General features: G+C 41.5%; 1 protein-coding gene across 1 annotated transcript in view; it reads right to left on the reverse strand.

Annotated features, from left to right (window-relative positions):
* Positions 1–14,204, reverse strand: part of TNFRSF11B (TNF receptor superfamily member 11b) — a 28,302-nt gene that overhangs the window by 6,538 nt on the left and 7,560 nt on the right. The window contains exon 2 of the mRNA XM_059395078.1: positions 2,230–2,599. Within this exon, the coding sequence (XP_059251061.1) occupies positions 2,230–2,599 (370 nt within the window). The remainder of the gene's footprint in view (positions 1–2,229; positions 2,600–14,204) is intronic.

The raw sequence follows: 14,204 nt of genomic DNA on the forward strand, positions 1-14,204 counted from the left end.
ACTCTTCATATACATGCTGGAGGCTTGGGTCTCGCCATACATCCCATGAGAAGGTCAACGATATGAGACATTCTTCCAGGTAATGGAACTTGCAAAGTTCTTTAACAAACAGAATCCAAGAGTAATGGAAGGTGAAGTTTTTGAAAATAGGCGGGAGGCTTTCCACAATGAGCCTTCTGCATGGGGCTTCCCTCTTTCAGCATTGTTAGAACTTTCCGTGAAAAAAAAAAAAAAAAAAAAAAAAAGATTTATCCATCTAAGTGAATGAGTTTGCCCTTATGAATATCCATGGAAACATAAACGGTATAACCTGTCAGGCAAAATGGGAGATACCATAATGAGAAGAGGTGCTCTGCTCTCCTGTTGAGAATGCCACCATGCCAGCCGTACAAAAAGACATTGGAATGACAGGACACACAGAATGGAGCAGGTAAAACATAGAAAGGAGACAACCTGACTTCAAAACAACAGCAGCAAGGAATGGTTAACACTCTTTGGAATAACACTACATAGTCCTTCCTTCTCTTTGGACTGGAAACTTCTTATTTTCCATGAGAAACTCTGTTCTGTGGGTTTTTAGGGAAAGAGAGGTTAAGTAAGCCCCACTGTGATACCACGAAATAGTATATATCCCTTTGTCTGTCTTCTGGCTGCCTGCTGGCTTCATTCCCCACACAAATTCTCATGCTGATGGGAGACGATTCCTTCCCATTTCCATTAGTTTCCAAATTTTTCTAGTTTCCAAACTGTAGAGTCTCTGCTTAGTTAATTTTTCTGCATATACAATGACTGAATTGAATTATATGGATTTGGTTTTGTTGGGTGAGTTTGACTCCCTACAATTTGGTTTAGATTTTGAAACCCATAGCATCATCCAATAAACGCTAGGAGGTATCACCCATTTCTCTCTGAAATACTCACACCAGAGACATTTTAAGGTACACTCATGCAATCTGCACCTCCTGTAATTATTCTTACATGATTCACAACTTAGGAAACAGAATAAACTTCAACTTTTGAGTGTTTTCTTGGTATGTCTTTAAACCTAAAGTATTTGTCATTAAATAATTTAGACTCTGTGTATCACAACTTCTGAACGTTAAAATAATTACAAATAATTAGCGTCCCCTAAACCAGTGCTTCTCCGCTAGGGGCGATGTTGGCATCCAGAGGACAATGTCTGGAGATATTTTTGGTCGCCATGACCCGGGGAGGAGTGCTCTTGGCATCTTGTGGCTGGAGACCAGGGCTGTTGCCAAACATTCTACAATGCACAATACAGCTGCCTACAGCAAGAATTATCCAGCCCCAAATGTCAGCAGCACTGGGGGTGAGAAACACGGTTTCCTACTGAGTAATCAGAATCTATACCGGTTCCTACTTCCTCCAGAAAAGTGGAAAAAAGAAAAAAAAAAAAAGGAAAGGAAGTGAATATTCTGAATTTTCCCAGGCCACGGGAGGATACAGACTACACTGAAGCTTCGTGAATGTGGTAGGAAAAAATGTGGGTTTGCAGCTTTAAAAGATTCCATGCACACTGGCCTTAGCCTCAGCTGTTCAAAATGCCAAAAGAGAAAGTACTTTGTTTGTGGACAAGTACTGGCTGTTGGCTTGACAATCTGTTTTGTCTAAGATAAAGAATGAGCTCCTTCTAGAGATGCTGCCGGTCTTTATCCTCACAGACACTCGACGCCCACGCCAAGGGAAGAACCAGCTTCATTTTTAATAATGAAATGCATTTCCCCTAACCATTCTCATTTTTTACATAATTAATTATAACTCCTCATTGTTAGCACTCCAGAGCCTCATTAATATCAGCCTAATTACTCTCTTGGTATCAATTATCATTTCTGATGTTTGTCAAAAAGCCCTGAAGATTGAAGCTGTCCGTGCTGAAGAGAAGCCCAGAAGTATGTATCAACTATAAACAGTGCGACTCAGAGTGTGTCCCTTTGAAAAAAAAGGCCACTCCATCACGCATCTCATTAGAGAGCCATTTGCTGCATTGGAGATTTGCTACTAAATTGCCCCCAGTGGCAAAGTATTCCTCTTAGAAATGGTCCCTGGGCAGCAAGCCAGCCACATAGGATGCACCTAGCAGGTTCTATTACCTCTGCAATTTGCTATCCTATAATATCATCAGGACAAAACCATTCCCTTAAGCTCTCAGTACTACCTGACTCTGTATGATCGCATTAATTTTGCCGCATGTCGAAAGCTGATGCGTACCAGCGTGCAGCACTCCAAACCCGGGGGGACAGCTCCTGTGCTTTAGGCAGAACTCGACCTCCAGGTAGCGCCCTTCCTCACACTCGCACACCCGGTTGTGGGTGCGATTGCACTCCTGCTTGATGTACTGGAGCTCCTTGCACACCGGGGTGCAGTACAGACACTCGTCGCTGGTGTGCCAGCGGTCTGTGTAGTAGTGGTTAGGACAAGGGGCACACACGGTCTTCCGCCTTGCCGTGCAGTGCTGTTTTAGGGAGGTGCCAGGAGGACATTTGTCACACATCAGCTGACGAGAGGTCTCTGGGTCATAATGAAGGTACTTCGGAGGAAAGGTTTCCTGGGTGGTCCATTTGATGGAGATGTCCAGGAACTAGGAGAGATGGAAATGGGGAACACGTTAGCATGGAGATAGGGTGGCTCTTCTGTGCAAAAGTGTTGTTCGACTCAAAAAATCCTTTACTAACTGAAGCCCCATTACCTTCCTGCCTACAGGGTTGCATCACAGAAATGAAGTCCAGAAGCCCTAATTCTTGCATCTAGCAGCTTAATGGGGTGGGTGGCAACACACATCATATTAAGTAAACCCAGGCTCAAGGATGACAGGACACTTTATCTCCCTGGATTTCAGGATTATGTCTAGATTAATGAGTGGGATGAATTAGTGGTTCTCAGAAGCTATACCAGAATCTCCTAGACTCCCTGATCGAAATGCAGACCTCTACCCATTCCGATTCCACAGGTGTGGAGCTGGGATTTGGGATTTAAAAAAACAAAAACAAAAACAAAAAAAACTCCTGCAGTGACTCCAACGCGTGAATCCATACTCAATAACTATTGTTTCGTTTATCCGCTTCACAAATACCGAGTCCTAATTATGTGCCAAGATCTGTGCTGGGCAATTAGAATGCAGCAGGAAGTAACATAGGCAAGAAACCCTGTTCTGGGGTAGTGGTGGGTAAGAGAATAAAACAAATTACAGAGAAATTCCATGTTGGAAGGTAAGTGTCGTACAAAAAAAAAAAAAAAAAAAAAAAAGGAAAAAAAAAAAATTGGAAAAAAAGGGTGAAAAAAAAAAAAAAAAAAAAAAAAAAAGGCAAGACAAAGAGATTGGAAACACGGGAGGAGACTAACAACATTTCAATGGGGACATCCCCCGTAGCTCTATTTAGGACTAGATGATATCTCTTTCACTTTTTCCATTCTAAGAGCTCGTGTAGATCTTAAGAGTTGGTGATGTGTGAAGATGCATCATGATTACATCAACAGTCATCCTGGCCATTCATTCATTCATTCATTCAGCCATGCAGCAGCTGGGCACCGAATGCCTACCAGGAGTGCACCAGGAATATGCTGGTGAGTGAGATGTGTACCCTGTCCTCATGGAGCCTGCAATTCACGTAAAGATGCCTAGAATTTTAAGATGGATATTTCTTCCAGAACATCATATGGCCCAGTCTTGACTCTTAAAAGGTAAATGATGCAAGAGTCTTGACTCTTATAGATCCAAGAAAATTAAAGGACCACCTCTTTTCACATTGATTGAGAAAAACCTCAGGGAACAGGCAGGGTTACCGAAGTTTCTATACTTCTAGGATAGAACTCTCTAGAATAGAATTTCCTATTTCGTGGGTGAGGGAGCATCTTGGGAGAGTACCTCCCATGGGGTGCTCCATCTAGTATTCTAGATCTTCAAGGGAACACGGAATTCATTCCTCACACTAATTACAGAAATCACACGCTCAGAAGAAACAGTGTTGTTTGGGTGTAGGGTGTGGTTTATTTGGTTTTTATTGTTTGTTTATGGTACAGGGAACAACACTGACTATTTTCAGGTTATGGGGAGTGCCAGACCAAACACAATAATTTTTTCCAAACTTCTCTTCTTTTTTTTTTTTTTTTTTAAAAGATTTTATTTATTTATTTGACAGACAGAGATCACAAGTAGGTGGAGAGGCAGGCAGAGAGAGAGGAGGAAGCAGGCTGAGCAGAGAGCCTGATGCGGGGCTCGATCCCAGGACCCTGGGATCATGACCTGAGCCGAAGGCAGAGGCTTTAACCCACTGAGCCACCCAGGTGCCCCCCAAACTTCTATTCTTTATGGAACACAGGAAATCTCACAAAGCCCCTTGACCTGCAAAAAGTATGCGGAGCTAGGGAAACAGCACTCTCTTTTGAATTCAGAGTGACAATGGTAAAGAATGGCCCTTTTCATAAACATTTTCATCTAATTAATAATGCATTCACTTCTTACTGGAACACAGCAAGTGTCAAGCCTGACCAGACCTAATATGAGCTGATACCAGAAGAAAAGAACAAAATATCTCACTTCAGACCATGGATCTTGAAACCAAGAGTCCTGTGAGGTAAAGGACTCCTAAGCAACAAAAAGAATACAACACAAAATCAGTGCTGCCCCGGGGGGTCTTCTCAAGACACCCTCATGACCTGAGGGTTTCTAGGGAAAATATGTTCTTGAATTTCCCTGGGGCTTTCTATTGACTCAAAGTTCATCGACATTTGGAGAAAGAAGAAATAAACCAGTAGTGGCTGGAAGCTGGTTTGCTCTGAATCTTTCAGAAGTATGAAGTCTATCCATTCAACACACATTTGGTGAGCACCCACTGTGTACCAGGCATTGTAGAAGGAACTTGGCGTATAGTGGGACACAGAACAACGATGGTTGTTGCCTTCACAGTCTGGCAAGGGGTAGATAGTAAAGAAGTGAAGAAATAAATAATTTCATGGGAGCCTGGGTGGCTCAGTTAGTTAAGCGACTGCTTTTGGTTCAGGTCATGATCCTGGAGTCCTAGGATCAAGTCCTGCATCAAGCTCCCTGCTTGGTGGAGAGTCTGTTTCTCCCTCTGACCCTCCCCCCTCATACTCTATCTCTCTCATTCTCTCTCAAATAAACAAAATCTTTGGGGAAAAGAAAAAAAGAAGTAATTACAAGGAGCAATCAATGTTTTGAAGGAAACTGAGCAAGACAGAAAAGATTATGCTACCTTCCTCAAAGCCCCTTGTGTGGATTTGACTTAAAAATTTCTAAAATCTTCAATGCTAGGGAAGGAAGTTTTCCCAATGCAACTTGCAGACACATGGAAGCAAGGAGGAATGCTTTCTTCTCTTGCTGTTCACCTTTATTTCCTGAAAGATCATTTTCAAAGGTTATGTCACTTTCAAGAGCCTTGACTCTGAGGTGCAAAGGGTTGCCTTTGTCCTCTGTGCTACTGCTGAGTGAGTCCCATCTTGGTAGGACTAGAAATCCTAAGACTTCCTCCAGCCGGACTCCCTATCTGTCCCCCCTTCCCGTTTCAACATGGCTCCGTTGTACTCCTCAACTGACTCTTTCCTCCCTTACCAAGAAGTGGTGAGCATAGGATGGGAACCACCCACCCCCACCCCAGATGGTGCTTGTGTTCCTCACTGGAGGGAGCCACACAAATTGAAGATCTGACCAAGAACGCTGATGCAATTTATATTTTTTGAGGCAACTGGACATGACACTGTTGGTTTCCAGAAACCATGCTTTGGAAATTCGTTGCCATTTCTTCAAAATACAGGGAAGTTGAGGTGAAAAGTATCCACAGAGAAATAAAAAAGGTTGACTTAAGGATTAGAGAGCAATTATATTAGTGAAGGTAATTTCTCCAAGGCCACCGCATGGGATTTTCATATATATTTTTTAAATAATCAGAAAGCCTTGAGGAACTGCAAAATAACTTGTTTTTAGCAACTTCTATTGGGCCTCTGTGTTTTATTTGAAAATTTTCCACTTTGGTAAAAAGACAGGACTGTGTGGCCAAAACTGGATGGTGAGGTCTCAGTTTTTGGTTAGCCCCAATTCCCACACAGAATTTCTGGGACCAGTTATTGGACAGAGGATGGGCAAGATCAATAGAGCTGTTCATCTCAGTCCCGTCTTTCACTTTCTTCAGCATTTCCTGGAAAAGCAATGGAAAAGATGCCACGGAAGGGCGCATCACCTTAACATTGACTCCATCTCCCTTGTCAGCTGATAGTGTTTAAAATCCACAAGAGTCCAAAAATGAATTTCTGTGTAAAAGGCATAACCACTGATGGCCATCAGCGAAAGCTGGGGCACATGTGCAGGTGTGTCTGCAGAAGCTTGAAGTGTTTTCTGTAGAAGGGGCCCCTCTGTTTGGGGTGTTTTATGTTTGGCTTTTAGAGAATAATTAAATGGGATTTTTCCTCTTTATTTTTTTTTTAAGATTTTACATATTTATTTGACAGACAGAGATCACAAGGAGGCAGAGAGGCAGGCAGAGAGAGAGAGAAGGAAGCAGGCTCCCTGCCGAGCAAAGAGCCCGATGTGGGGCTCGATCCCAGGACCCTGGGATCATGACCTGAGCCGAAGGCAGAGGCTTTAACCCACTGAGCCATCCAGGCACCCCATCCCTCTTTATTTTTTCTCTCTTCCTCCTCCCATTCCCTATGTGTCCATCCGTTGGTGTAGACGGCTTGTGCTTGAGGACATCTGGGAGTCCTCCCGTCTAGTGCTTCCCAACCCTCGTTTTCCTGAAGCCCCAGTGTACTTTTCCTTGAAAGGACACTTTAAGCATCATCTATGATGGCTTTGTCTTTCTCCTTCTATTTTTAATAGTGGACAGTGGTTAAAGAATTTTCTATTTCAACCCAACCATCTTTCCTCATTTATCAAATGTTAGTAGAGGATGGTGGTGAGTGGGTTGAATCAGTTGTTCTCTAAAGCTTTTTCTAGCTACCATTATAATATTCTGTGGTTTGGAGTGCCTGGGTGCCTTTAGGTCAGGTCATGATCCCAGGGTCCTGAAATGGAGACCCACATCGGGCACCCTGCTCAGCGGAGTGTCTGCTTCTCCCTCTGTTCCTCTCCCTGCTCCTGCTCTCTCTCTCTCTCTCTCTCTCTGACAAATACATAAATAAATAAATTCTTTAAAAAAATATTCTGTGGTTTGACAGCATCTGATTAGCTAATAGGCTTGGAAACAAATGTCTTGCTTTAACTCCCTTTCTACTTCTTGTTCCACTGTTTTATTTGTGAAACCACTTTGGAGCGGAGAGCAGAACCCTCTTTTCCAATCTCCACTTCTTACACTCACCCATGCCTTCTACTCCCTCTGTAGAACCAACACATGCCCCAGTGACCTGAATTCCCAGCTACCCCTCCTCCTCTGACACGCCATCTTGTATCTGCTTACCATAGAGTGGATCCTTCATGAAAAGTTGTGTGTTTGTTGCTGCATCTGTTCATGCTACTTGTATATATGTATCTGTATTTGCTATAGTTGTAACAATCCTTAGGTAATTCAGTTAAATATTATGTAAATGAATCAACATGGGTGTGAAAAAATTGTTATTCTTTTAGGAAAAAGCTTCGAGAATGGCTTGATAAAAATGAGCCACAAAGAAGCAAAAAATAAAAAATGTGCTATAGAATTTGGGGTCGCTGAGGCAACTATAAAAACAAAGTGGGATAAACATCTAGAATAATTAGTTTGTTTCATGAATGTTTTTAAGTGCCAAAACTGAAATGGGTGGGCCATACATTACAGAACAGGGTTTTGTGAGAAAGACAGCATAGGACTTCAGGTAGCAAACACAGATTCCAGGAAAAGCCTTGGCGAACTCTCAAAATAGAGGTGAATGAAAGTTTAGTTAAATGTTTTAGTTTATGATACATGTGTATGGTTTTTATTGTTAAATGTTTTAACTGATTTTCTTGTTAATCATTTAACTCTTAGATCCAAACATAAAAATTCGAATTAGAATTCTCAATATCTAAGTGGTAGAGTGGTATGGTCATGGTATGTGCAATTAAGAAAAAAGGACAATATGATGATGGAATTCTGTTTGTGTATTCCATTCTAACATATGTGCATCAAATCTCTACTCTGTGGTAGGCAGTAGAGTTAAAAATAACCTTTATAATATTTTGGTTTGTACTTACATTAGAATGTTTTATTATTATTATCATTAAGTTTCTACGAGCTATAAAAATGAGTCTTAGAATGAGTAAATAACTGTCCCAGGTCCCAGTCATTAGTGGAAACAGACTTCAAACCCAGAGCATGTGCCATATAATATTGTTTTTAGTCACATTCTTTAACATTTACCAAATACTCTCACTTATGCTGTAACCTTCATGGGTATTCTAGAAGTAAGACTTGATGTGCTTATTTTTCATTTAGACTGAAGAGCATAGAGTTAGGAGATCACAAAAGATCAACCAAAGCCTTCCTGAACCAAAGCCTTCCTGAAGTCCAAATGAACTGACATTGACTTTTGTTCTTTCTATGAAGACTAGCATTTACTGGTCTAAAGCTACCACGGCAGAAATTTCTCAGATGATGATTTGACTAGAGCACTCTACTGGTGTAAGCTTCGTCCTAAAGGGCAAAATAATACGCTTTTCTCTAACCAGTGTATTTTTGCATTACGCAATGCAGCCAATTCCATACTACTAGGCTTGCTCTCTGGTATACAGAACCACGAGTGACCCAGTGGGTTTCCGTTTATGGAAAATTCATTAAAAGGAGCCCATGCACAGCTTGAAATAACTACTTGGTTTGGGAGTTCCTTTTGTGATCTCTCGTCATGATCTTTGCCACAGAGAACTATTTGAGGACTATCCAGAGTTAGGTAAACTTCTGGTCAGTTTAGAAACCATGCCATTTTACAGTTCATCTTGGCCAAGAAGGAAGACATTCAGGATACGTATCATGGTGAATGTCCTAAATATCTCTTATAGTATAAACTATACATTTTATTTTTTATTTTATTTTTTAATTTTAATTTTTTTAAATTTTATTTATTTATTTGACACAGAGAGAGAGAGAGAGATCACAAGTAGGCAGAGAGGCAGAGAGAGAGGGGGAAGCAGGCTCCCTGCTGAGCAGAGAACCTGATGAGGAGCTCCATCCCAGGACCCTGAGATCATGACTTGAGCCGAAGGCAGCGGCTTAACCCACTGAGCCACCCAGGCGCCCCTAAATCTCATTTTTTAAAAAAAACGTTTTCCTCTGAAGTTTAGTGTATTTGATTTTCTATAGTCTTATAGTGTAGTAGCCCATTCATTTTCTCCTCCATTCCTTAAATAATTCATTGATTCATTCAGCAAACACTTCCTGACACCATTACTATGCTCTAGAAATAGTGCTAAATGATGGAGTTGAACATTGATCTAAGACCCCAGCCTGATGTAAAAATCTCATAAATCACCGCAAAGCAACTGGAAGCAGAAGAGAGGAGAGAGAGGCCGAGAAAAGACTTGGCAGAGAAACAGTCAGAAATTATGAGGCACTGAAGATAGTACTGGTGACAGAGGAGAGGAGGGGAGACTGCTAGAAGCATAAAAAGACAAAACTTAACCCCAGAACTTATAAACATACACAAGATAGGATGAAAAAAGAGGGAGTAAAAAAGGTAGGAAAACCACAGTGTTTTGGAAAGAATGCTAAATGGATAATTTAATAAAGTCTAGAGTATATAGCTTCGCCATTAGTTCAATGTTAATTAAGAAGAGCGCTTTTAGCTTGAACTTGCATTTAGACTATGAATACCAGGGTTCCAAACTCAGTTTGACCACCAGGTTTCATAACCTTGAGCTACTATCTTACCTCTAAAATGAGAATAATTGTTATTTGAACTATCCCTGTACAGTTGTTGTATTTCAAATGAATAAATGGAGACGGGCACCTGGGTGGCTCAGTGGGTTAAGCCTCTGCCTTCAGCTCAGGTCATGATCCCGGGTCCTGGGATGGAGCCCTGCATCGGCTCTCTGCTCAGCAAGGAGCCTGCTTCCCCCCGTCTCTCTGCCTGATGCTCTGCCTGCTTGTGATCTCTCTCTCTTTCAAATAAAGGGAGGGACACAGATAAATTTGGTAAAGAATAAACTTCCAGACAAATAGGAGGCATTATTACATGTACTAATTACATAGAAGGTGGGAAATGGGAAGTGTTTTGAACCAGACTTATTTCTGAAGACATTTTGACGTTTCTTGTTCAGTAGGAAGTAACACACTTATGATTGCCAGAAATTGACTATTTTCCCTATTCTGATTTCTTCTGTAATTCGTTTCACTATCGTCCCAACTGGTATCATCTTCTTGGTCTATATCAAATGTTTGCAAGGCAGTTTCATAGAGCTGCTTAGAGGGGCCAAAGAGAAAAGTATTTGTCTCCGTCCTCATATGCTTAACATGGTACCTTACGCATATCAAGTATTCAATATATCACATTTAATTTTATTAAACTCAACAGATACACTGAATGCCTACTATGTGTAATTAGGATTCCTGGGGATGATATATGCCCACAAACAAATATTCAACATGTAAATTTGCAAGAACAAGCACAAAATCTGAAATCTTCTCATCTGTAAAATGATACTGATGACAAGTTGCCTCAAGGAAAGAAATTTCCAAAGCATCTTTCATCTCACGTGGCATTTTGAGGTACTGTCCATTTGCACACAGCTTCCATTTTCAAGGCGAATGTAGAAACAAAACGGGTCGTTCATCTGAGAGGTTTATCTGCTGCGGCAAGCTCCCCACCTAAGGCTCTCCCACTGCTTAATAATTTTCACAATAGCCAGTTGTTTGGTGGAGGATTAGGTCTCTATGTCAGAAGCAGGAGCAAATGAATTAAACCTGTTCATCTATACAGAACTGATTTGCTGTCAACAGCTAATGCGAGGAAAACGGGAAAAGAAACCCAAGGAATTACGATTTATGAGATGAGTCGCTGAGCCACGTTCTACACTATTTGGCTTCCCTGGGGGCTGAAGAACTGTCTCAGGTAAACTTCAACTTGAAATGCAATTTTTTGTTGCCGTCAGAGGTTTCCTTTGGCTGTTTGAAGCCTTTTAAGTTAGTGAGCAGTACCTTGTTTATATATGGAATCATCCAAAATTATCTGGACAGATTCACTGATGATGTCTTTGGTGTTTTGGAGTTGTTTTACAGACAGCTGACTTTGACAGATGAACAAATGGAAAAAAAAGAAAAAAAATCTCTGAGGAAAACGAACTAGCAATACACGTAAACTTAAAAACTTTCCAAGAAAGTTAAATAGAAAGCTCACATGCTTGGGCCCCCGGCTTAATATCTTAATAGTTCTTCTCTTGCATTTCTGCTAATCACCAGATTTCAGATTGACCATTAATTCTGAAAAGTTCAACTCAACAGCAGAGCTGGTGGCAATTTTCTCTATAATTATGTCCGTTCAGTTCCACCAAATGAGCATAATTTCCAGGTGTTCCAGCTATGGTCCCCGCGTTTGGGGCTCAGAATTGGCAAGACATTTTAGTATGTTGATAATTTTGAACATCAGTATTTTAAATTCCTTTTTATTTCTACAGTGCTTTTCTTCGAAGGTACTACATTACTCACATCATTTCATTCATCTTTTTGGGTTGTTAATGATCTGGATTGAGGTCCAATCAACATATGGTTAAGGGCAGCTGGTGAGAAAAAGTTAGGACTGAGAAGCTGTAGTGATTGGAACAGAAATTACAAATAGAAATGGAACAAAACAGGGGCGCCTGGGTGGCTCAGTGGGTTAAAGCCTCTGCCTTCGGCTCAGGTCATGATCTCAGGGTCCTGGGATCGAGCCCCTCATCGGGCTCTCTGCTCAGCAGGGAGCCTGCTTCCTCCTCTCTCTCTGCCTGCCTCTCTGCCTGCTTGTCATCTCTCTCTGTCAAGTAAATAAATAAATAAAATCTTAAAAAAAAAAAAAGAAATGGAACAAAACAGAGTGTGAGTTAAACATGGAGGGTTTCACCGTGTGCCTCCAACATGGGAAATTCCAGAAGCTCCGGGTGTAGGGGAGTAATAATAGCTTAGTGCCTTAGAGTATGATCTCCCAGGCTCTATTCTAAGCCCTTCCTTCACATGCTAATATCCATCCCCTCCGCCAACATCTGATGAGATAGGCTGTTCCCTCTTTTATAGATGAAGAAATAGTCTCAGAGAAGGTCAGTGATAGGTCAAAGGTCACTGTGCTAGCATACATGTGAGCTGGGATTCCATCTAATCCTGTCCAAATCTAAGCCAAGATTTATATAATAAATATATATATAACAAGATATAACAAGATATGCTTGTGTCTGGGAACCTGCAGCCTTATGAAGGAGCTAGGCACATAAATAACCAACTGAAGACAATATAAAATTCAATAAGATCTATCTTTTACCTATCTATCTCATCTGTGTACCCATCTTATCTGTCTTTTACCCTCCATTCCTTCCTTATCTATCAACTATCATCCGTCCCACCATCAATCTATCCTGATGAGTAAATTCTTCTCCCTCCCTTGTCCTGGAGTACAGTGGTTCACACAGGCCCTCCGGACGATGGTTCCCTGAAACTGAGTGGTACTTCAGAAGCAGGAGCTTCTGGGGAACGCACCCTCTTGAACATGCTCTCCTTCCTTTTCTGCCTTACTCTGCTTTCACTCACTCCTCCTTCCCTAGGACTGCACTTTCCAGGAAGGGACTAACACGTGTGTTTGCCTCATGCTGTGTTTCCTAAGGCATCTAGGCTTTGAACTCATGCCCAGTGAGGAGGCCAAGGCACTTAATTTCAAAAGAAAACGACATGATGCTCTCACTGAAGCCAAAGGAGGAACTGCAAAAGGATGAAAAAATACATTAGATTCACTTTGCCCAAAGATTTGACCCTCGCGAGCCCCATCTGGGGTTCTCTTAACCTCAGACAAGACAAGATCTCTCAGTTTGAAGGCACCCACAGAGGCAGGGCTCCAGCTGAAGGATATTTTGTTTCCCACTGGCCTCCGTTACTAGATGGAAGTGCCTTTAGGACAAAAAAAAACTCAGCTGGGTTACCCTTCTCCTCTCGGAACCTCAGTTTCTCCTGTAAAATAAGACCAATCTCCACATCATAGCATTTTTTATGGAAATAAAGTGAAATATTGTGTCTTCCACATACTACACATATCCTAAGAATCCTTAGTTTCTTCCTATTTTGTGATTTCCTTCTTTAGCTCATCTTCAATGTGTAGATGTTGTCCTGATGAAAGATGGCAGTGGCCCTCTATGAAGGAGGGTCAGTTGAAAGCAGTGACGAGAAAACACACGATCCCTGTTTCTTATTCTCACGTAATAGGGTGTCTGGTAAGTTAAGTACCTTTTGACCTTTCCATTTTTCAGCCCAGCTGAGCTTTTACATAATTTTAGTTCCCTGAATTTTGAATTTTCCAGCAATAGAAGAAAGAAGAGGTCCTTCCTCATGAGCACTTCTAACAGTATCTTTGATGTGGGAGTTTCAACTAATAGTTCAACTGATCATCTAATAGTTTCAACTAGTAATCTAAAATCATAGATCAAGCACTGTGATTAAATGCTCCTGCCTCTCAATGATCTAATATTCCTGGGGTCTGGGTACTGAGTGAATTGGGACTGGCTGGCTTTTATGCTGTGCTAATAAACAACTTCAAAATCTCAGTGATTTAAAAATAACAAAGGTGGGCGCCTGGGTGGCTCAGTGGGTTAAAGCCTCGGCCTCCGGCTCAGGTCATGATCTCAGGGTCCTGGGATCAAGCCCTGCATCGGGCTCTCTCCTCAGCAGGGAGTCTGCTTCTTCCTCTCTTGCTGCCTGCCTCTCTGCCTACTTGTGATCTCTGTCTGTCAAATAAATAAAATCTTTAAAAAAAATTTAAAATAAAAAATAAAAATAAAAATACCAAAGGTTTATTTCTCACTCATGCTATATTCCTAGTGGGGCCTAATTAACATTGTCCTTGGTCCAGGACCTAGGATGATAACACAACTGATATCTAGAATGTGGCTGGTTTGCTGTGGAAGAGGAAAAGAGGGGGGAAAAAAAGTTGGGGGAGGGGGTCATATGCCCACAGTTCAGTGCTCTAATTTGGAGTGACATACCATTTTAACTCACAAGTCAATGGCCAGAGCTCTTTGTCCTCTCCCTACCCTCCACCGTCCCCCTTACCAGAAGACC

This window comes from Mustela nigripes, chromosome 3 (genome assembly GCF_022355385.1).
Source record: "Mustela nigripes isolate SB6536 chromosome 3, MUSNIG.SB6536, whole genome shotgun sequence".
NCBI lineage: Eukaryota > Metazoa > Chordata > Mammalia > Carnivora > Mustelidae > Mustela > Mustela nigripes.